At 39.9% G+C, this 24777-nt stretch overlaps 1 protein-coding gene across 2 annotated transcripts; it reads left to right on the forward strand.

Annotated features, from left to right (window-relative positions):
- The first annotated feature begins 2030 nt into the window (after nt 1-2030).
- On the forward strand, nt 2031-24777 carry LOC21408049 (pumilio homolog 2). Of its 2 annotated transcripts, none has more exons than XM_024165806.1 (9): nt 2031-3105; nt 3998-5460; nt 5548-5689; nt 5802-5909; nt 6497-6709; nt 6866-6976; nt 7533-7727; nt 23599-23773; nt 24285-24777. In XM_024165806.1, exons 1-9 carry the CDS (start codon nt 2512-2514, stop codon nt 24323-24325), a joined length of 3042 nt encoding a protein of 1013 aa, XP_024021574.1. In that variant the 5' UTR covers nt 2031-2511; the 3' UTR covers nt 24326-24777. The 2 variants fall into 2 exon arrangements, with proteins under 2 accessions (XP_024021574.1, XP_024021576.1); XM_024165808.1 differs by lacking the exon at nt 24285-24777 and adding an exon at nt 24141-24157.

Below are 24777 nucleotides of genomic sequence, written 5' to 3' on the forward strand. Positions count from 1 at the left end.
CATTCATTTTTGTTTTTCCTCTCACCCAAGAGAGTGACTTTACTATTTATGTAGATACAAAACACTATTTAAACTCTGGTTAAATTATTTTGTTCTCTTGTGATGTTGTTGTTGTTGTTTTTTTTTCTTACTTTACTTTTACCACTTGTTTTTTTGACCCCATTCCTTATTTATTTGTTTCTTTAGTCCTTTATTTTTGTTTTCTCTTTCACCCTATATAATCTTATCATTTTAGTCCATTATTTTTGTATTTTTGTATTTTTTGCTTTTGTTCTTTTGGTCCTCTTTCTTTTTTTATTTGCTTCTTTGGTTGCTCATTTTTATTTTTCCTCTCACCTTTATTTAATCTTATCATTTTAGTCCCTCATTTTTGTTTTTTATTTGTCTTTCTTCCTTTTATTTTTTATCCATCTTTATTTTTTTGTTTGCTTTTTTTTTTTCAAAAAAAAAAAAACTTTTCTAACTTTTGCCTCTTATTTTTTTGGCCCCCACTCCTTCTTTGTTTGATTATTTAATCCTTTATTTTTATTTTTCTCTCATCCTTATTTAATTTTATCATTTTAGTCCCTCATTTTTATACTTTTGTATTTTTGTTGCTTTTCTTCCTTTGTTTGGGTACTCTTTCATTTTTTTATTTGCTTCTTTGGTCCCTCATTTTTATTTTTCCTCTAACCCTTATTTAATCTTATTATTTTAGTCCTTCATTTTTTGTATATGTTTTTTTCTTCCTTTTGGTTTTTTTTGATCCCTCTTCCTTTTTTGTTTGCTTCTGTAGTCCCTCATTCTTGTTTATTTCCTCATTTCCATTTTTAAAAAGATTCTCTATAATAATTAATTAACTAATTATTTAATTATGTAATTAAAAGTTACTTATTTATTTAGAAAATAGAATATTAATACATTATTAATATACTAATTATTTTTTATTAATACACTAATTAATTACTTATAAATTAATTATTTATATACTAATTATTAATTACTTTTTAATTATTTAGCATATTAATTTATTATATATATAATTTTATTATTATATAGTCACTAATAATAATATATCAATTATTATTATTTTTCTATCATTTTTTTCTTTCTCTTTTTTTCCTTACGATTGTATAACCGTTGTTTTAAGTAAATTTCACGCGCGTTTTTAATTGATAATAGTTGAAATTTTGATGAAAGGATAATCTACACAAAAAAAAGAGTAGATATTTTATTTTCTAAAAGTAATCCGTAAAATTTGCAAATTTAAATCGTGTTTTATTTATTTTATTTTATTTTTTGAAGTTTCAATTTTTCTTCTAGACTCATAGTGTGAAAATAAAACAAAAAAAAAAAAGAAAAAATCTCCCCACGAATCACGAATATTGATAACCGAGTCCGATCGACCACACTCAAATCATATGAATGGAATGTGACCTTGATTTTTCATTTTCTTACTTTACTTTTTTCCTCTCTTTTTGCTATTTCTATTTCTATTATAACATTTTCTCAACGATTAATATATCAGAAAAAAATCAAATATTTACTTTTGTAAAGCGTGTCTGGGCGCCACTTAACACACTTTGAATGGGCAATTGTCTATATGACAGAAACGGGTTCTCAATTCTTATTTTTCCCTTTTTGTTTGGCAACAAAAAAACAGTTAGAGATTTATTCAAAAAAATCAGAAATTAAAAAGGAATCAAAACCCTTCTTTCTAGTTTCTTACATTTTGCAGAATCTGAATTCGGACTTCCATAACTTTTGTTTTTGAAAGTAGAATTCCATAATTTCCAACACAAAAGAAGCGAAAGAATCACTTGCCAAATCCACTTGAAATAGTCAACGTGGCTATGTATCTATTGGTGCATCTTAATAATATAACAACAACAAATGTGTTTTTTTAACATCATATCATATATGTCTCTATATTATTAACAAAGCAAAAAATAAAAAATTTTAAACAAGAAAAAAAAAAACATACGATCCTCTCAGAAATAAAACCCTAAAAGGCCTCGTAAGAACAAATCCCTTTGCAACAAATCGGTGCCGTCAATTTCTACATCCAACGGTCATGATCACTCCACGGCTCGTGCTTATCACTCTCCTCTTTCTTCTCACTTCACTGTCTCCCCCCCTCTCTCTCTCTCCAACTCTCTTTCTCCCTAACTCTTTCTGACTCTCTTTCTCTCTCTTGTCTACAAAAATGGCTGAACCCACTTCTGATCGTCTTCGCCTCCCAATCTTAACTCGATCTCTATTTCGTCGAGAAGATTTCTAACCTTCACAGAGTACAGAATTTATATCTAACACAAAACTCAAACCTTTTTGCTTTCTTTTTCCAGTATTTTCCATTTTCTCAGCTCAAATTCTGAGCTTCGACTTCGCAGTTTTTCTCATCACAGAACGAGCTGTTTCAACCCTTTCTCTAGGGATTGAACAAATTTCAGCTTAAAGTTGCAATCTTTACTCAAGTGTCATTTCATCAAGTTTTGTTTTTTTTTTTTTTTTTTTTTTTTTTTTGATCGTGATATGATCACCGATAGCTATTCGAAGATGATATCCGAGATTTCAATGCGATCGATGCTCAAAAACGCCGATTATGGCGAAGATTTGGGGATGTTGATTCGCGAGCAGAGGCGTCAACAGGAATCGAGCGAGCGAGAGAAGGAGGTCAGCCTCTACCGGAGCGGCTCAGCTCCGCCAACCGTCGAGGGCTCGCTCAGCGCCGTCGGAGGATTGTTCGACGCCTCGGCGGCGGCGGCGGCGCTCTCGAGCTTCAAGAAGAACAGCGGCAAAGGGTTCACCTCTGAGGAGGAGCTCCGCTCCGATCCTGCCTATGTGAATTACTACTACTCCAATGTGAATCTCAACCCTAGGCTCCCTCCGCCGCTGATTTCCAAGGAGGACTGGCGGTTTTCACAGCGGTTGCACGGCGGGAGCGGCGGCGCGTCGAGTCCGAATAGGTCGTCGCTGTTCTCCGTTCAGCCGGGGATTGGTGGGAAGGGGGAGAGCGAGGTTGAGTCGAGGAAAGGCGCCGTGGCGGAGTGGGGCGGCGACGGGTTGATTGGGTTGCCCGGATTGGGACTGGGGAGTAGGCAGAAGAGCATTTCCGAGATCATTCAGGTGAAGTTTCAAAGAACTGTATTTTAAAGTAATTCATTTTTTTTAATGCTAAAGGAAGTTAAGTTTGTTGAATTTTAGATGCTGAATGTATTGATTTGGTATTTGAAATTTCATACTTTATCTTCAAATTTAATGTCTTTGCCTGGGCTTAAGTCATTACAGATGTTCATTCATCTTTGGGATGTTCTGATGATTATAGGATTGGCTAACTATTCTTTGTTTACGTGTGTCAGGGCTTTGAGGACACTGCCATTATTTGTGTATGATGGAAAGGCTTATATATTCTTTGTATTTGTGAATTGTGGTTTATATCATTATTTAGTTATTTTATGCTTTCACTTGATAATGAATTCTATTTTTTGTTCACAATTTTCTGTTTTATGGGAATTCTATTTTGTTCTATGAATGGCATGTTACTGAAATGTGATTTTTTTGTTTGTTTGTTTGGATGTTAAAGGTGTTTGAGATCTGATTTAGAGGAAGCTGATGTTCGCTTTATTTTATTTCTACTTTTCTTTCCTTATGGTTGTTTGCTATTTGTATATTTTTCTTGTAATTTTTCGTAAACATTCATTAAATGAGACGTGGCTTTTGCAAATATAATGTCTCTTTAAGGGATTTTGTTACTCGAGTTCTGGATTTTATGGCGATTCTTACGTTTAATGAGATGTGAATTCAATGATGGTGTCAACATTCTTTCTCATGTTATTTTTTTTTGGTGCCTTAGAGTTCATTGATGGATGAACTCTGCGCTCTGTACTTTTTTTCCCCTTGTAAGGTCAAATAATAATGCATGTTTTTATGATTTATCTTGTAAACAAATTGTCTTTTTTCTCCGTAATTCATTAAGCGGTTCTAAATGCTTTATATTTAATATTTGTTTTGAATGTAGGATGATTTAAATCATGCAAAATCTGTTTCGAGGCAACCTTCTCGTCCAGCTAGTCGCAATGCTTTTGATGAGGGTGTTGAAACTTCAGAAGCCCAGTTTTCTCATTTGCATCATGATTTGGCATCTAGGGATGCTCTGCGCTCTGGTGGAAACAAGCAGGGTATGTCTGCTGTCCAAAACGTTGGCTCCTCAGCTTCTCATAGTTATGCATCTGCTTTGGGTGCTTCCTTATCGAGAAGCACCACACCTGACCCTCAACTTGTAGCTAGGGCTCCCAGTCCTCGTATTCCAACTGCTGGAGGAGGTAGGGCTACCCCTATTGATAGAAGAAGCGCCACTGGTCAAAACTCATTCAATGGCATCTCACCCAATCTCGGCGAGTCTGAAGATCTAGTAGCTGCTTTATCTGGCATGAGCTTATCAGCAAATAATATGTTAGATGAGGAGAAGCATGCGCGGTCGCAAATTCAGCACGAACTTGATAATCGCCGTAATATATTCAATATGCAAAGTGATCAGAATCATACCAAGCAGACTTCATATTTAACTAAATCTGATTCTGGGAATTTTCATGGACATTCTTTTTCGCAATCGGCTAAAGGATCTTATCAGAGTATGGGTAAAAGCGGCGGGGTTGGAATGGACTCCCCAACTCTTAATGGCAGAGGGACCTCATCTTCTCACTACCACAATGTTGACAATTCCAATTCCTCGTTTCCAAACTACGGGTTGTATGGTGTTAGTCCTCCATCTCCAACTATGATCGGAAGTCCAATGGGGAGTGGTAATTTGCCTCCGTTATTTGAAAGTGCTGCTGCTGCATCTGGAATGGGTGGCTTGGACTCTGGGGCATTCGGAGGAGGTTTAGCTCTAGGACCAAGTATGTTGGCAGTAGCAGCTGAATTGCAGAATGCTGGTAGAGTCGGAAATCACTCTGGAGGGATGCCCTTGATGGACCCGCTATATCTTCAGTACTTGAGGTCAAATGAGTATGCTGCTGCACAGGCTGCGGCTCTTAATGATGCCACCATGGATAGGGAAGGCATGGGTAACACGTATATGGACATATTTGGACTCCAGAAAGCTTACCTTGGTGCATTGCTTTCACCTCAAAAATCACAGTTTGCTGTTCCATACATGGGCAAGTCTAGCAGCTTGAATCACGGGTATTATGGAAACCCTGCGTTTGGTCTTGGCATGTCCTATCCTGGAAGCCCGTTGGGTGGTCCGCTTCTTCCAAACTCACCCGTTGGTTCGGGCAGTCCGGTCAGGCACAGTGAGCGGAATTTGCGCTACTCCTCTGGGATGAGGAACATGGCTGGTGGCCTCATGGGAGGTTGGCATGCAGAAGCTGGTGGAAACTTGGATGATGGTTTTCCATCCTCTTTATTGGATGAGTTCAAAAGCAACAAAACTAAATGTTTTGAACTTGCAGAAATTGCAGGCCATGTTGTTGAGTTCAGGTATGTGTATGATGATGTTTATTTCAACCTTGCACAAGATTAATTTGACTTGTCTTCCAGAAATAAAAACTCGCTTTTTCAAAACAGTGCGGATCAGTATGGAAGTCGCTTTATTCAACAGAAACTCGAGACTGCCACAACGGAAGAAAAGAACATGGTCTTCAATGAAATTATGCCCCAAGCCCTTTCTCTAATGACGGATGTGTTTGGTAATTATGTGATTCAGAAGGTACTTTTATTAGATTTATTCAGATATTATATGCCAACTGCAATGTGCTATTGAGTTTTAGTGTGCGTGACTTATGCGTGGGTATTGTGTCTAACATTTACCTTTCACTTAGTTTTTTGAGCATGGAACTGCACCACAAATAAGAGAACTAGCTGACCAGCTCACGGGACATGTCCTCACCCTTAGCCTTCAAATGTATGGCTGTCGAGTGATCCAGAAGGTATATTTAATTACTCTGGAAAGTGGCATAAGATAAATTTGTTGATTGTTATGCATTTTTTCACTTGTTGGGCTTTCTGACTTGATAGTTGTAGGGTACCTCTACTTTTTTCATATCAACTTTTATTCAGTGTTGAGTATGTCACTTGATTTCTACGGTGTCTGGAAACTCTTTTATAGCCCTGTCTAAACATTCAGTGAATGGAGAAAATAACAGGAACCATCTCTTTTACTGTGTTTGTGAGGTCCAGCTTCCCAAGTGAACCTCTAAAGTGTACCCCTAAAGTTCTTATAAAAAAAGGAAGTGAACAAAAGTTCAGGACATTTGGATAAGTTTCATGACCCAGAAAACTAGAGTTCATTGTGCTTTTGCTCTAATGGAATTAGGGTGACACCTTGATACGTATGGAATCATAGCTTGCTGTTTACAGTTATAGAAACCTTTTTTTTTCTGATCTTCCATTGAATTGTCTGCGTGTTTGTGTCTGGCTGGATGTTTGTTGGTGTATAAAGTTTATGATTTGATGTTGATATGTCTGGTACAACAAAATTGAGCTTGGTTTGTTTACTTTGATTATAATTGTTCAGGCTATAGAAGTTGTTGATCTGGACCAGCAGACCAAAATGGTAGCAGAACTGGATGGTCAGGTTATGCGTTGCGTGCGTGATCAGAATGGGAATCATGTCATCCAGAAGTGTATTGAATGTGTTCCTGAAGATGCTATCCAGTTCATTGTTTCAACTTTTTATGACCAAGTTGTCACACTATCGACTCATCCATATGGTTGTCGTGTTATACAGGTAAAGAATGCTTCTGTTTAACTAATCACATTTATATATGCGAAACCTATGCAATACTCACTATGTTTATTTGTTTGAATAGGTTAGGTAGTGTGAGAATAAATGAATTCACATGTTATAGTTGTGATTCTAAACGATAAAATTTTGACAATACAGAGAGTCTTGGAACACTGCCATGACCCCAAAACTCAACGGATAATGATGGATGAGATTTTGCAGTCTGTTTGCATGTTGGCACAAGACCAATACGGGAATTATGTTGTACAGGTTTGTTGTGTATTTCATGCCCTTATGCCCATAAACTATGAGGGTCGTTCACTTTGGTCCCCGAGCTTCAAGTCTCTAAACGTAGAATATTGTCTCAGTTTGTACCCTTCATCATTTTCTTTCAAGTCTTTGCTTGAATTTGGCAATTTTCTTCAATGATGATGATGAAATACATGATGGCATGTTTTGATTAAAAGAAAAAAAATGATGTTATGTGGCAGAAGGTGCTAATTGAGAGAAAATTTTTTGAATATAGGGACAAAATGAGTCGACCTCTATTTTTTGGGGGCATGAATGTAACTAGACCTATTCTTATGATTTTTTCTCTTTTTCATTTGTCACTTCAAGTTCTTTCAAATGCGGGTTTAGGATGTTAGAAGTTATGCAAATGCACCCACTGCCAACAACCTAGCCATGAGGATGTATTTTTTCGCGACATTATCACCAATAATATATCATTTTATAGATCTTCTAGAAAAAAACGTCAAAATTAAATGGAGGCATGCCATTTTTTTCCTTAATATAAGTTTATAATTGTTCTAATGTCATTTTGCAGCATGTTCTGGAGCATGGAAAGCCACATGAGCGCACTGCTATAATAACAAAATTGACTGGACAAATAGTTCAAATGAGCCAGCAGAAGTTTGCCTCAAATGTGATAGAGAAGTGTTTAACTTTTGGAACTCCTGTTGAACGCCAGATCCTTGTGAATGAAATGCTTGGTTCCACTGATGAAAATGAGCCCCTTCAGGTATGGGCCATGGCAACCATACATGCATGCTATCTATCTATCTATAAACTAAGAATGTGTTAAAGCTTTTGTGAGCTTATTCTCTCATTTTTTTTTCTTTTCATTAATACGATATGTTAGATCTGATTTTACGTCTGGTGTTCCAGAAGATATTGGAACACTGTCTGGAACATGACTTAATTAATTAATATCCAAGTTAATTACGTTCAGTTGCTTGAGCAGAATAAAGTGCATAAAGTAAAGGAGCACAATATGATATTGCAGTTTGGTGCGCACATCTACATCTACAGGGCTACGCCCAGACAATAAATAGCTCACTATTTTGTAGAAATTACAGACACCGGACGAAATTATTCACTCAAGGACTCCCTCCTAGATAATGACACCGCTGTGACAAATCTCCACAGTGATTGTTTAGCGTGCACCACACGTCTTCTATTCACCTGGCGAACTCCCTTCGACCGGCATAGCTTTCTCCCGAAAGCAATAAATCTCTTTCCCGAAGGACGATCACAATAACTCACAAAAATTCACAGACGTCTCTCTGAATATTTTCTCAATAACAAGCTCTCAAATTCATAGACTTTTCCTCTGGAGATGTTCTATTAAATCCATGCCACAAATGAGCATCCTAGAGCCGTTTATATAGAACTTGTACTCCACGACAACCTCAGATAACTTCATTAATATCTAATAATTATCTCTTCTTTAACCAATTGCTTTAGCTGAATATTTTCTTTAATTATCCCACGTTTGCATCACTAACTTTATTCTTCAAATATAATTCAAACTTCAAATCTCCATGCACATTTTTATTATCTCTACGTGCACAATATCTTCACAATGGCTTAGTTATCACATTGGCTCCATGTGGATAACATCATGTAATGCGAGCCAAAGCGACTTTGAATTTCAAACGTCACCCAAATTTCAAATGCCCAATATATATATATATATATATATATATGGATTTTTCTCTTGCCAAATCAATCTTCCATTGTAATTCGAATTCAATTTAAATTCTAATCCAACCAAAAGTCAAAAACCGGATAATCATCACAATAAAATCTCCACATAATCTTTTTGATCCTTGTCTCTTTTGATCCTTATCTCTTTCTAGAATCCCATTTAAATTCAAATAACCAATGTCTTATTTTCTTTTGACAAGGGTCTTATCCTTATCTCTCTAAATCTTAACTAATGTCTTATCTTTCTTTGATCAAGCCTTTATCCTTATCTCTTCTGGTGCAGCGGAGTAGTTGTTTGAAACGAACAATTAAGAACACAAGTTGTAGGGGGATTGAATGAAAATTTTGAAATATTACTCAATTGTAATGTTTTTTTTCTGAACACAAGTCAGAAACTTAAATAGAATGCATACTACTAAGAATAAGAAACTAACTTAGAACACAATTAGGAAACTTAGAAAATAATTGTAGAAAATAACAAAATAGGAAAGTAATAATAAGAATGGGAAAGTTGCTAAACGTGTGCTGCATCAATCTCTTCCCCTTGAAGAAAACTCGTCCTTGAGTTTGATTGGGTCAAAGAAAACTCATCCGGTGGATAATATTCGAAGATATCAGCAACATTGAAAGTATTGGAAATGTTCATGTTAACGGGAAGCTCAATCTTGTAAGCATTATCGCCAATCTTTTGGAGAACTCAAAAAGGGCCAATCTTCTTATGCTTGAGCTTATTGTAAGTGCCTATCGGAAACCGATTCTTACGCAAATGCACCATGACCAAGTCACCCGTTTGAAAGATCTTTTCGTGCCTATGCTTATCTGCTGTTGATTTGTACCGAGAATTAGCCGCCTCGAGATTTTTCTATACTTTATTATGAATCTGTTGAACGCGCTTAGCAAACTCCTCAGCTTCATAATTGACATTGGCGGAAGGAGGAAGATGAATCAAATCTATAGTATGCTTCGGAGCACTAGTGTAGACAATTTCAAAAGGTGTCTTCTTGGTAGAACGATTTGGCACACTGTTGAAAGCGAACTTAATTTGTGGAAGGGCAGCATCCCATTGCTTCGGTTTGTCTCCACACACAGCTCGAATCATGTTGCCAAGGGTTCGATTAGCCACTTCAGTTTGCCTGTCTGTTTGTGGATGGCTCGTACTGCTATACTTTAAAGAAGTATTGAACAGCTTCCACAACGTCCTCCAAAAATGACTTAGGAATTTTACATCCCTATCAGAAGTAATTGAACGGGGAACACCATGCAAGCGAACAATCTCCTGGAAAAATAAGTGAGCCACATAAGAAGCATCAGAGGCTTTCTTACAAGGAAGAAAGTGAACCATCTTAGAAAATCGATCGACCACAACAAAAACTAAACCAGCTCCACGTTGAGTTCTTGGAAGACCAAGTACAAAGTCCATGGTTAAATCTTGCCAAATCGTCTTTGGAATAGGTAAGGGAGTATAGAGGCTAGTATTTTGAGCTTGACCCTTGGCCTTTTGACATATTGGGCAACGCTGAACAAAACGTCCAACGTCCCGCTTCAACTGAGGCCAATAAAATCGTTCCTCAACCAAGCTAATTGTCTTATCGCGGCCAACATGGCCGCCTAAACCTCCAGCATGCAACTCTCGAATCAAATATTCTCGCAAAGAAGACTGAGGAATGTAGAGTTGTCCCTTTAAACAAAAATCCATCCTGTATTAGGAAATCAGTAACAAATTCCTTGTTGTTACATCTTGCCCATATACCTGCAAAGCCCTCATCACCAGCATAAATAGTCTTTAAAGAATCAAAGCCCACCACCTCTGTACTAATGGTAGCGAGTAAAGAGGCGCGTCGACTTAAGGCGTCCGCTACCTTATTTGATTGTCCCGATCTATGCTTGATGACGTAATTGAACTTCTGCAAAAATGCAACCCATCGAGCATGTATCCTATTGGTCCTTTTCTGAGAGTTGATATATTTTAGAGCTTGATGATCTGAAACAGCACAAACTCCCGTTGAATCAAATAGTGCTCCCAATGTTTTAAAGCTCGGATAGTAGCATAAAATTTGAGTTCGTAAGTAGTCCACTTTTGCCGGGGTTCTGCAACTTTCTCACTGAAAAACTCGACAAGATGACCCTCTTGGGATAAGACAGCTCTAATTCCCAGAACTAATGCATCACATTCAACCTCGAGCATCTTCTCAAAACTAGGGAGCGCCAACACAGGAGCAGAACACAGTTTTTCTTTGATTATCCCAAAACTCTTTTCTTGCATTTGTCCCCATTGAAACTGTCCCTTTTTCAAGCAATCGGTAATGGGTGCCATGATATTACTAAATCCTCGAATAAAACGCCTGTAAAAAGTGGCTAAACCGTGGAAGCTTTGAACTTCACGCACGGTTCTCGGAGTTGGCCATTCTCTAATGGCCTTCACCTTGGCCTCATCAACTTGAATACCGTCTTTGCCCACTATAAAGCCAAGAAATAAAAGTTAGTTGGTCATAAAACTGCATTTTTTTAAGATTGAGATATAGTTTATTAGCACTTAAAGCTAAAAGGACCTCCCTGAGATGTATCAAATGCTCCTCCTCGTATCGACTATATATAAGGATGTCATCAAAGTACACCACCACGAACTTCCCAATAAACGGGCGAAGAACCTGATTCATCAAACGCATAAAGGTGCTAGGCTCATTAGACAACCCAAATGGCATCACCAACCATTCATAAAGACCATCCTTAGTTTTAAAGGCTGTCTTCCACTCATCTCCAGGCCGAATGCGAATCTAATGATATCCACTGCGTAAATCAGGTTTAGTGACACCTTAGCTCCCTCCAATTTGTCAAGCATATCATTAAGTCGCGGTATGGGAAACCGGTACTTGACAGTAATTTTATTAATAGCTTGATTGTCAACACACATCCTCCAACTTCCATCTTTCTTTGGAGTGAGCAAGGCTGGGACTGCACAAGGACTCATGCTCTCTCTAAGTAATCCTTTATCAAGCAATTCATTAACTTGTCTTTGCAATTCTTCATGTTCAATTGGGGCTCATGCGATAATGCGGCAAATTAGGCAAACTAGCTCCAGGTATTAAATCGACATGGTGTTGAATATTACGCATAGGAGGCAATTCATTAGGTAATTCACTAGGATATAAATAAGCAAAATCAGAAATTACCTTTTGAACTCTGATTGGAATTTTGACAATGGCTTCAGAATGACCTTTGACAACCAATGCTACCACAAAACTCAGTCCCTTGACATGCTCAAAAAGTTCCGGACTCGTGATAGTAGTAAAAAGTGGCTTATCCTCCTTGGTAACAGGATTAGATTCCTGTGTTTGAGACTGTGGTGCCAAAACGATCTTTTTATCCCAAAAGACGAAGGTATTATCTTGGCCCTTATAAGTAGCACCAACATCATAGTGCCATGGTTGTCCCAATAAAATATGACAAGCATCCATATCCACCACATCACAGACAATTTCATCCTTGTAGTACTTTCCAATCGACAGAGGAACTTTGCAAGTTTCTAGCACTTGAACTTCTGGCCCTTTTTTAATCCATGCTATCTTGTCTGGAGAGGGATGTTTTTTAGTCTTCAGGTTTAAGGCTTTCACCAAAGCTTTGGAATCCACGTTCTCACTACTGCCACTATCAATAATCACATTGCATACTTTATTCTGAATAGTACACCTAGTTCGGAATATTTTGCGGCGTTGCTAATCATCTAGCCTTTTTGGAGCAAGCAAAAGTCGTTGGACAATGCAGGCCACTTCTTCTCCCACATCTCCTCCTTCAATCTCAGCACCCTCATAAATATCTTCCCCAAGCTTTTGTGTCTCTTCATTGCTACCGTCTTCTGCATTTACCAAGGTTAGGACGCGCATGGGGGTCATTATTGACTTGTGGTTGCTGCTGGTTTCTGCCTTGGGTGTTAGGACGAGTAGGGGCTGAAGTCCCGCTTTGGTTCTGTATTGAATTTCGAGTCGGTGGGACGTCTTTACTAGTGTAATCGCTGCTGCCCGAAGATGTTGATCCCTTGAAAGCGGAAATTCCCTCTTGAATTGGACGTCTAAAATTACTTTGAGGACGCGCCGTAGACCTATTGATCTGAGTTTCCACCGTCATCGCTAAATTAACTGCGTCTGGCATGGTCCAAACATCTTGTAGAGCCAAGTGATCTCGAATAACCAGCGTTAAACCTCCAATATAGCGGGCAATCAATTGATCCTCCGTTTTTGATAGATTGATGCGAGCATTTAAACGATAAAACTCCTCCGTGTACTCGTTCACAGCACGATTACCTTGCCGACAATTTTGATATTGTTGGTATAAAAATTGCTCATAATCTGGAGGTAAAAATCGCCGTTGTAACAACTGTTTCATCTTGGGCTAGGTACGAACACGCTGTTTTCCATGTCGTTGTTTGTTGGATTGGAGTTGTTCCCACCAAGCAGAAGCACCACCTTTCAACTTGTACGCCACGAGCTTCACTTGATTTTCAAATAATTGAAAAAATTTTTGACGGTATGAATCCAATCAAGGAAATCTCCAATGTTCAATCGACCGTCAAAATTTGGCAAATCCATCTTCATTTTAAATTCTTAGGTATTTTGATGCCGATCATTAGCCCGGTAGTTGAAACGAAAATCGTCATCTTCACTATAGGAATAATCCAACCCCCATGGCTATCTATGGGGAGGATTTCGTGGCTGTTGGAGGTGATAATTGTCTTGAACATGAAAAGGTGGGTAAAGCCCATCTTGATTTCGCCCCCAATTTCTCGCACCCACGCCTGGAAAAACATTTCTAAGCTCAAATTCGTTGCCACCGCCGGAGGACCCCGCCGAAGTTCGTCTTCACGCCGCCGCCGTCGTTCGTAGACCCATAGAAGAGGGGGCTCGTGAAAATCGCGATTTAAGCCCTGACCCGCGCAAATCGCGGCGTTCCTGTCCACGTTCCGTCATCGATCACCCAGAACTGGGTCGTCCGCGATCGGCCGTCGACCACCCAAGGCTGGGTCGACGGGCTAGAGTGCCCTGGGAGGCAGATTCGCCCGTTTTGCCCCCCAGGGTGTCGCGCGACCAGATCTGCGTGATTTGGAGGTTGCCGGTCGACGTCCGCCTCGCTTTGGCCGGAGTCGGAGTCGTCTCCCTCTTGCTGGTCGTCTTGCAGGCCGGATTGTCGGTCTATGGGTTCGCGTCTCCCTTGTGTAGTCAATGCAGCTATCATCTATGTTAAATTACGAAGAGTTTCGTCGATCCTGTCGAGCCGTTGGTCGATATTTGTGAACCGCCGTTCATTGTCGGTGGTACGTTGTCCACTGGAACCGTCTTTAGCCATCAGATTGAGGTGAAAATCCTGCTCTGATACCAATTTTAGTGCAGCGGAGTAGTTGTTTGAAACGAACAATTAAGAACACAAGTTGTAGGGGAATTGAATGAAAATTCTAAAATATTACTCAATTGTAATGTTTTTTTTCCTGAACACAAGTCAGAAACTTAAATAGAATGCATAATACTAAGAATAGGAAACTAACTTAGAACACAATTAGGAAACTTAGAAAATAATTGTAGAAAATAACAAAATAGGAAAGTAATAATAAGAATGGGAAAGTTGCTAAACGTCTGTTGCATCATCTTCAAATTTCAACTTAACAAAATCTACAACTTTAACTTCAAATTTTATTCTGAATCTTCTTCTGCAATACAAAATTTTCTTGAACTCGTTTTTTGAATTTTTACAAGATTGTCAATAAATTGCTAACTAATAAAAATACCTAACAATTTCCCTCTGGCATTTTTTAACAAAACTAACGAGATTGTAAAAAATTAAAAAATGACAAAAATATAAAATTACATTGTTCTCCCCCTTTTTGTCAAAAATAAGCCTAAGACAAAAAAATAAAAAAATTCACACCCTAGAACCGTCTTCAGCAGTTGATGTCGCAGATCATGTTGTAACACTTGTTAGAGCACTCTGTGTAACACTTCGCACTAAATATCTACGACCGCATTGATCTCTGTAGCTCACTCCCCTTGAATCTTCTCTGTGTCTTACTCCCCTTGAATGTAGCATTCTCCTATGTATAATGTTCTTAAAACCTGTCAATCGCTCAGTGCAACTAGCATCACTACACCCACAATCATTAGTGCATACTTCTAAAGAAGTATAAGCCTTATGACACTTCAAATCAGACACACGTCGACATATTACTTTTCACATCAATCTTCACGTTGGGTGTCTTATGTTTGCGGAATTTGGTGGATTAATGAGCATAGCTTTTTTCAAAGCATTTAAATACTTGTAGCATCTCGGTCTTATGTGGTTAGGTATACCGCAGTAATGACATGTGGAGACAAACCTTCTATGTTGAGGGGATGGATAGTAACTTTACTGGAGGAAGTCAGAGGCTTGGAGGTAGGCGTCTTCTTCACAATCACTGTTTTGGATGTTGAGCTCTCACCAGTATAGCTAAGGCCATGTCGATCACCACTCGCTTTTCCTATCGAGAGAATGTGATCCAATTTTGTGGTGTTGGAATTCATCATCTTCAATGACTTTTGAGTGTGCTCCAATTCAGCTTTTGTCTCCTGCAGTTTTTTCTCCTTTCAACAGCCCAAAATTCATAGTTTACAGTAGTCATCTTAAGCACATCATTCTCTTTAATAAGCTCATTGACTCGTTCTCGCAAAAACTTATTCATTTTAACCATCAAAACCCATTTGTTGAACATGGTTTCATATGTCTCTTGGATTGTCTCGTCAGTAAATACTTCACCATTGCTGGAACCGTCAGAATCTGAAAAATCTCCGTTTTCTTCTGGTTTTCCAGAGTCTGTTACAGATAATGTTGCAACATGGGCTGTGACACGATCTGTAACACTGCAGTTTGGAACATCTTGGTAGACATTGAATGCAACATAGTTGTTCACAAGATCATCATTTCCCTGGATGCTTTCAGAATCCTCATCACTCCATGTGACGCTGAGAGATTTCTTCCTCTTCTTAAGAGACTCAGATTGAATGTAAGCGTAACCGTCGCACTCTCGGCATTGAATTCCCATATTCTTCTTATCATTAGGGGAATTTGTAACTCCCTTATTTTTTTCTAAAAATTGTTGGAGTTGTTGAAAGTTGGAGTTTGGTTCTTCTCGTTGAACTTCTTCATCACCCTGTTGAAATTTGTAAATCAATCGAGCAAGAAACTCTGCCAAGTCTTCATCTTCTTCTTCAACATCATCTTCCACTTTGGCTGGAAAGCAATCCTCTGAGAAATTTGATAAGCCTCCCGTGCGTTTTACATATGCTCGGAGGAAACGCCACCACGAGCCAAGGTTGGCAGCTGAAACTCAAGTGGTTCCTGAGGTGGAGGGGAGTACTTGGGAAGAGGAAATAGGAAGTGGCTGAGTCAGCGGTTACTAGTTCTTGGAATTAGTGAGAGGAATAAGAGTTAGTAGTATAAATAGATTAGGAGGTAGAATAAAGGGGCATCGATTCATTTGTACAAACTTTTGATAAGTGGAAACCTAGGAGAGCAAGGGATCTCTCGAAAATTCCCTTATCTTCCTGTAATCAACCTTCCGCCATTAATACAAATCAAGCTTTCTGTTAGTTTTCCTTGAATTCTGTCAAAATACTATAACCGGGAAATATGAGCTTAACATTTGGTATAAGAGCACTTTCCTGGTATTGACGAGACGCACCGATGATCGCGAGAAGGAGAAGACCGAGGGAATGAGAGAGGAGTTCGCGAGGGAATTAGAGGAGGTGCGAGAGGAATTGAAGAAGATTCCTCGACTGGAGCAAGGTATGGACTTGTTGTTGGCAAGAATAGAGGAACTGATGAATCTCCAGCGCCAAGAACGGCAGAATTCCCAGACAGCCGGAGTAGAAGCTCCGGTGAGACAGATGACGCCGGGGAAAGAGACGAGTGAGAGAGTCAGGCAACCGCGTGAATTTGGAACGTGCATGGACTGTCGGACTAGGCGAGTGGAGATGTCGACGTTTGACGGCGAAAGCCCCGATGGCTGGGTTTTTAGGGCTGAAAGATATTTTACGATGAACGGCTTGACGGAGAACGAAAAGTTGGATGTTGCAGTTGTCAGTCTCGATGGAGAAGCCTTGGCGTGGTTTCAATGGGAGGATGGACGGCGGATGGTTTGGAATTAGGCGGAATTGAAGGTGATGATTCTCGAGCGATTTCGACTGACGCAATGAGGCAGCTTGTGTGAGAAGTTGTTGTCACTCTGACAGGAGTTGTCGGTGAGAGAATACCGGAAGCAATTCGAGGTCCTGGCAGCGCCATTGAGGGACATCTCCGAGCAGGTTCTGGAGAGTTCATTTGTTAACAGTTTGAAGCCTGAGGTACGGGCAGAGATAAGGTTGATGAAACCGATTGGGTTGGGCCGAATTATGGAGGTAGCCCAGAGGGGGGAAGAGGGTAACCTTATGGTACGCGGCCCAAAAGGCCAAGGCCCAACGTTTCCGGTTTGGGGAAAAGGAAGTGGAATTAATGAACATAAAGGGAGCCAAACGACCACTAGTGGTCTGCGTTTTAATGGAGCTCCGAATGAAAAAGGTAGAATTCTTGATGAACGGAAGACAACGAACTAGGTCACGGGAGCAGCGCCCTTTCGGCGTATGACTGACGCCGAGCTGCAAGCTAAGAGGGAGAAGGGACTGTGTTACCGGTGTGATGGGAAATATTTCTTTGGCCACCGTTGTTCGAATCGTGAGTTGCAGGTCTTGATTGTCCGTGAGGAAGAGGAACAGGGTGAGGCAGAAGTGGAGAAGACTGAGACGGCTGAAGAAGAAGAAATGGTGGAATTATCCCTCAATTCAGTCGTGGGTTTGACAGCATTGAAAACCATGAAGCTTAAAGCGATCGTCCATGGTTGTGAGGTAATTGTGTTAATAGATAGTGGGGCTACCCACAATTTCATTTCTTGTGATTTGGTTCAGAAATTGAATTTACTGGTGGATAGGACGGCAGGTTATGGAGTGGTGATGGGAACCGGGTTAGCGGTGCGAGGAGAGGGAATTTGTCGGGGAGTGTTGGTTTCCATGCAAGGAATTGAAATAGTTGAAATTTTTTTACCATTGGAACTAGGAAGTTCAGATTTGATATTAGGTATCCAATGGTTGGAAACTTTGGGGGTTGTATCTGTGAATTGGAAGACCTTACTCATGAAGTTCGGTTTGGGAGGGAGGCAAGTGACATTAAAAGGTGATCCGGGATTGAACAAGTCACCGGTAAAGCTCAAGGCTTTAATGAGGGCTTTGAGGCATGAAGGACAAGGGGTTTGGGTAGAGTTAGGGGCTCTTGGTGTGAGACAGTCTGTTAAGGAGGAGGTAGTTCCTCTGGAATTGCAAAGGGTGATGAGTATATATGGGGAGGTTTTTGAAATGCCGGAAGGGCTGCCACCGGTTAGAACTAAGGATCATGCAATTGTTTTGAAAGAGGGAACTTCCCCTATAAGTGTTAGACCCTATCGGTATCCTCACATTCAGAAAACAGAAATTGAGAAATTGGTTGGGGAGATGTTAGCGGCAGGCATAATACAACCGAGTGTCAGTCTGTATTCTAGTCCGGTTTTGCTAGTTAAGAAAAAAGATGGTAGTTGAGGTTTTGCGTGGATTACCGCGCTTTGAATAGGGAGACGTTTCCCGATCGTTTTGCGATTCCGGTAATAGAAGAACTTTTGGATGAGTTGCATGGCGCAACGGTGTTTTCCAAGATCGACCTTAAATCGGGTTATCATCAAATTAGAATGAAAGCCGAGGACGTGCCGAAGACAACTTTTCGTACACATGAGTGCCATTACGAATTTCTCGTTATGCCTTTTGATCTTATTAATGCTCCGGCGACCTTTCAATCGCTCATGAATGACGTCCTTCGCGCTTTCCTCCGTAAGTTTGTACTCGTTTTTTTTTTTTTTTTGATGATATACTCATTTACAGCCATTCCTTGGAGGAGCATGCATGCCATCTTGGCCAGGTATTATCGGTTTTGTAGCGACACCAATTATATGCCAATGCTAAGAAGTGTAGTTTTGGCAAGTGTTCAATTGAGTACCTTGGCCATATTGTTTCTGTAGAGGGAGTTTTGGCTGATCCTACTAAAATAGAGGCCATGGTTAATTGGCCACCTCCCACAGATTTGAAGGAGTTACGGGAATTTCTCGGGTTGACGGGTTATTACCGGAAGCTTGTGGCCGGATATAGTCAAATTGCAGGGCCCTTAATCAATTTGCTCCGGAAGGATAATTTTCGTTGGGACGCTGAGGCAATGCAGGCTTTTGAAAGGTTGAAGTCGGCTATGACGTGTGCCGGTGTTAGCGTTGCCGGATTTCACAAAGCCATTTGTGCTTGAGTCAGATGCCTCAGGATTTGGTTTGGGGGCAGTTTTGATGCAAGATCAACGGCCTATTGCTTATTTCAGTCAAGTCCTATCCGTTCAAGCACGAAACAAGTCAGTTTATGAGCGAGAGTTGATGACCATTGTTTTGGCCGTTCAAAAGTGGCGGCCGTATCTTTTGGGGCATCATTTTGTGATCCGAACGGATCAGCGTAGCCTTAAGTACTTGTTGGAGCAGCGTCTAGTTAGCATGGAACATGAAAAGTGGCTCACCAAGTTGTTGGGATATGACTTCGAGATTCAATATCGGCCCGGGGTTGAGAATAGAGCCGCGGATGCATTGTCACGGGTCGCGGTTGGCCCAGCTATGGCCGCAATGACAGCTTCCACATTTGTTAACACCGAAGAGATCCACCAACAGGTGTTGCAGGATGACCGGTTAGCAAAGATTTGGTCGGATTTGCCTCACAATCCGGCTGCGTTTCCGGGGTATTCCATCCGACAAGGCCGTTTGTTGTATAAGGGTAGGATGGTGGTGGCTCGTACGTCTCTGATTGTACAGCGATTGCTACATTCTTATCACAACGGAGTGTTGGGTGGCCACTCGGGGGGATTGAAGACCTACCGTCGACTTGCGGCCGACTGGTTTTGGTTGGGAATGAAACGAGATGTAACCGCGTATGTGGGCCGTTGTGAGATATGTCAACGGTGTAAAGCGTCCACTTTGGCCCCGGGAGGGTTATTGCAACCCTTACCCATTCCGGAACAGGTGTGGGCAGATGTATCTATGGATTTTATTGAGGGCCTACCCCGTTCGGAGGGCTACGATACTATCCTAGTGGTTGTTGACCGTTTGAGTAAGTATGGCCACTTTATTGCTTTGAGGCATCCGTTTTCTGCGAAGAAGGTTGCAACGCTGTTTGTCCGGCTGCATGGGGTCCCTCGCACCATTGTTTCGGATCGGGATTGTGTTTTTCTTAGCCATTTCTAGACTGACTTACACAAACAAATGGGTACTACCCTCTCGCGCAGTACGGCGTACCACCCACAGACCGATGGCCAATCCAAGGTGGTTAATAGGAGTGTGGAAACCTATTTATGTTGTTTTACTTCCGATAAGCCGGGGCAGTGGCATAAGTGGTTGGCTTGGTCCGAGTATTGGTACAATACTTCTTTCCATACTGCCACACGCATGACTCCTTTTCAAGTGGTTTATGGCCGGTTGCCTCCACCATTGCTGCGGTACAGTGTGGGATCTTCGCCAGTGGATTCAGTGGAGCGCCAGCTACAGGATCGAAATGCCATGTTGGATCTACTCAAATTCCACCTTCAGGTTGAATAGTAGATGCAAGCGGTTGCAGATGGTAAACGGCGAGATGTAGAGTTTGTCGTGGGCGACTTGGTGTATCTTAAGCTTCGTCCCTACCGTCAAGTTTTGTTGGCTCGCCGCCGTAATGAGAAAGTTGAGCCTGTGATTCTATGGTCCCTTTTGGATTACGCATCGTGTGGGGCCAGTTGCTTATCGTTTGGCTTTGCCAAACTCGGCGACCATTCATCCTGTGTTTCATGTTTCTCAGCTATGTAGGGTGGTTGGACAGGGGCAGGCCATCTCATCTCTGCCACCCCAGCTGACAGGTGACTTGGAGATGTGCGCGGAGCCGGCCGATCTACTTGGGGTGCGACACACAATTCACGGTGGCCGTACTGATTTAGAGGTGTTGATTCGTTGGGCTCACTTGCCGGCACATGAGGATACGTGGGAGTCGTATGATGCTATTGATTCGCGATTTCCTCACTTCCATCTTGAGGACAAGGTGTGTCTTTGGGGCGGGGGTAAGCCTCCCGTGCGTTTTACATATGCTCGGAGGAAATGCAACCACGAGCCAAGGTTGGCAGTTGAAACTCAAGTGGTTGCTGAGGTGGAGGGAAGTACTCGGGGAGAGGAAATAGGAAGTGGCTGAGTCAGCAGGCGGTTACTAGTTAGTTCTTAGAATTAGTGAGAGGAATAAGAGTTAGTAGTATAAATAGATTAGGAGGTAGAATAAAGGGGCATCGATTCATTTGTACAAACTTCTGAGAAGTGGAAACCTAGGAGAGCAAGGGATCTCTCGAAAATCCTCTTATCTTCCTGTAATCAACCTTCCGCCATTAACACAAATCAAGCTTTCTGTTAGTTTTCCTTGAATTCTGTCAAAATACTACTAACCGGGAAATAGGAGCTTAACAAAATCTCATTCTCCTTATTTTAACTCAGATTCATTTCAAATGTCCTCAGTGATCCCATCAATTCATTAAGTCTCATAGTCTCAATGTTTTTCACCTCTTCAATAGCAGCTTTGTAGGCGAATCTCTGTGGTAAAGATCTCAACGTCTTGCTGATAAGTTTTGTTTTGGGAATTTTTTCACCAAAAGCAAAGGATTCATTAGCTATATCATACAACCGTGAATTAAATTCAGAAATAGTTTCAGTTTCATGCATTCGAAGATTTTCAAACCTGGTTGTGAGAATATTCAGTTTGGATTGTCTGACGGCAGTAGTTCCTTCATGAGCAATCTCCAAAATCTCTCATGCTTCTTTTGCCGATTCACATGTAGATATCATATTGAACTGGTTGATGTCAACTCCATTGAATGTTGCATTGAGAGCACGAGAGTTGTGGATGGCCAACCTGTCTTCATCAGTGCTCTAGGCCTCTTCGAGTTTGAGAGTCTCTTTTCCTTTTGCATCTTTAGTTATTGGATGTTTTCAGTCATTCAAAACAGTATGTCAGGCCTTCTCATCTTAAGCTTTGATGAAAACCTTTATCTGGGTCTTCCAATATGAATAATTTGAACCATCGAGTAGATGGAGACGTACAACTGAAACCTCATTTCTTTAGAAAATCCATTCCAAACATAACAGATCAACCTTTCAAGATCTCACCGAGCAATCGGTCAGTGAACCCACTTGTTAGATATGATTTTACGTCTGGTGTTCCAGATGATGTTGGAACACTGTCTGGAACATGGCTTAATTAATTAAGATTCGAGTTAATTACACTCAATTGCTCAAGCATAATAAAGTGCAGAAAGTGAAGGAACACACAATATGATATCGCTGTTCGGTGCACACACTTATATATGCGGGGCCATGCCCAGCTATGTTCTAGAAATTACAGACACCAGCCGGACTTATTTACTCAAGGACTCCCTCCTAGACAATGACGTCGCTGTGACAAATCTCCACAGTGATTGTTTAGCATGCACCATACGTCTTCTATTTACCTGGTGAACTCCCTTCGACCGGCAGAGCTTCCTTCTGAAAGCAACAAATCCCTCTCCCGAAAGACGATCACAATAACTTACAAGACTCACAAAAACTCACAAGACTCACAAAAATTCACAGACGTCTCTGAATATTTTCTGAGTAACAAGCTCTCAAATTCACAGACTTTTCCTCTAAAGATGTTCTATTAAATCCATGCCACAAATGAGCATCCTAGAGCCGTTTATATAGAACTTGCACTCAACGACAAACTCAGATAACTTCATCAATATCTAATAATTATCTCTTCTTTAATCAACTGCTCTATCCGGATATTTTCTTCAATTATCCCACGTTTGCAGCACTAACTTTATTCTTCAAATATAATTCAAATTTTAAATCTCCATGCGCATCTTCATTATCTCTACGTGCACAATATCTTCACAATGGCTTAGTTATCATATTGGCTCCATGTGCAAGCCACTTTGAATTTCAAACATCACCCAAATTCTAAATGCCCAATAAATATATATATATATATATATATATATATATATATGGTTTTTTCTCTTGCCAAATCAGTCTTCTATTGCAATTTGAATTCAATTCAAATTTGAATCCAACCAAAAGCCAAAAACTGGATAATCATCACAATAAAATCTTTACATAATCCTTTTGATCTTTATCTCCTTTGATCCTGATTTCTTTCTATAATTCTATTTAAATTCAAATAATCAATGTCTTATCTTTCTTTGACCAGGGTCTTATCCTTATCTCTCTAAATATCAACTAATGTCTTATCTTCTTTTGACCAAGCCTTTATCCATATATCTTCAAATCTCAGCTCAATAAAATTTGTAACTTTAACTTCAAATCTTATTCCGAATTTTCTTCTGCAATACGAAATCTTCTTAAACTTGTTTTTTAAATTTTTACAAGATTATCAATAAATTGCAAACTAATAAAAATACGATCTTTTCATTTTGTTTCTAAAATCTTCCTTGTTCTATAGACACCAGTTTGCTGGAAATTATTATTTATTTATTTATTTATTTATTTTGCAATTTTTGGCTTGCCATGGATCTTTTTTAAGTCTATCTTATCCATTTCCCTTTTTAAGATGGGTGATAATTGGGGGGAGACACGTTACTTTAAAGGTTTTTCTGAGACTACGTTTTCATATGGTTATAAATTGTCCAGAAAAAGAAAGTTTCATGGTTGACGTTGTGATGTTTTCGTATCTTTTTCTATGTTTCTTAATTCTAATTTATTTATTCATTTATTTTTTCTTGCGAATTGATTTTAGGTGATGATGAAGGATCAGTTCGCGAACTATGTTGTGCAGAAAGTGCTAGAAACTTGTGATGACCAGCAACTTGAACTAATCCTTAATCGTATAAAGGTTCATCTGAATGCTCTTAAAAAATACACTTACGGAAAACATATAGTTGCACGTGTAGAGAAGCTTGTTGCTGCTGGAGGTACTTTTATTACTTGCACACCTCTGTTTCTTTTTCTTTTACATATTTTCTTTTGCTTGTTGCCTGCACTGAAGAAAGCAGTCCGTTTTGCGAAGTCTTGTCTTGGTTTGATTTTTTCTTTTTCTCCATCCTTAGTTTTGTCAGGCGTTAGGCAAATGACTGGGTTTGGGCATCTAAAGTGCTGTTAATGACTAATTTTAAGGCGCATTCTTGGTGGGATGTTCTAGAAATTAGCGAGTTAAAAAAGGAGCATCTGAAAAATTGTGTTACTTTAGGCGCTTGTTTACAGAATATTATTTTTACAGAGCATCTGAAAATTATGCACGCTTGTTTACCTCCTGATTCATTACCTCTTGGAATGGAGCAGATATATATTAGACGCACTATCCAATGATTCATTTCTCCGTCAACATGGGGAAACATTTTATAGTCTAGTCCCTTTTAATTTTTATATCTTATTATATCCTCTGATGTTTCTCGATATCTAACGAGGTAATCTGAATCTTTTCAGAGAGGAGGATTAGCATTCTGACTCCACATCCCGCCGCTTAGGCGATGGCGTAGGAATCAAAGATGATGTACAGCTAACTGAGGATAGTACGAGTGCCCTCTCTCTTTCTCTTCTTTCCTTAATGTCTAGTAAAAGCTCCGCCTATTTATTACGTTCTGATGGACGGAAGCTCATTCGAAAATAAAATTGTTCGTTGTACCTAAAACTGTACATTTTTTAGTTTTGAGAATATATAGCTAGAGTCAGGCTAGTTGATGATGAGGCTCAGACGGTGTCGAACACACACACACGCACCTGATGCCCCTTGCAGAGGAGATAAATTTAGTGTACAAGTTTTAAGGGTGTAAAAAGGGAGGGAGGTAGTAAAATATGTTATCGTGACTGTACAAATATGTTACCAGGTCTAGAAATGCCTGTTTATGGGAGTCCTGAATTTTTCTATGTATGGGATTCGATTTTTTTTCCCCTTAATTTAAGAAACTTTTTCCTTTTA

Source organism: Morus notabilis, unplaced genomic scaffold (assembly GCF_000414095.1).
Source record: "Morus notabilis unplaced genomic scaffold, ASM41409v2 Scaffold139, whole genome shotgun sequence".
Classification (NCBI taxonomy): Eukaryota; Viridiplantae; Streptophyta; class Magnoliopsida; order Rosales; family Moraceae; genus Morus; species Morus notabilis.

Excerpts from the sequence above, each read along its gene's own strand:
- LOC21408049 (XM_024165806.1), top strand. The coding sequence starts at position 2,512 with ATGATCACCGATAGCTATTCGAAGATGATATCCGAGATTTCAATGCGA. Across the intron at positions 5,910-6,496 it reads GCTGTCGAGTGATCCAGAAG|GCTATAGAAGTTGTTGATCT; the intron begins GTATATTTAATT and ends ATAATTGTTCAG. Across the intron at positions 7,728-23,598 it reads ATGAAAATGAGCCCCTTCAG|GTGATGATGAAGGATCAGTT; the intron begins GTATGGGCCATG and ends AATTGATTTTAG.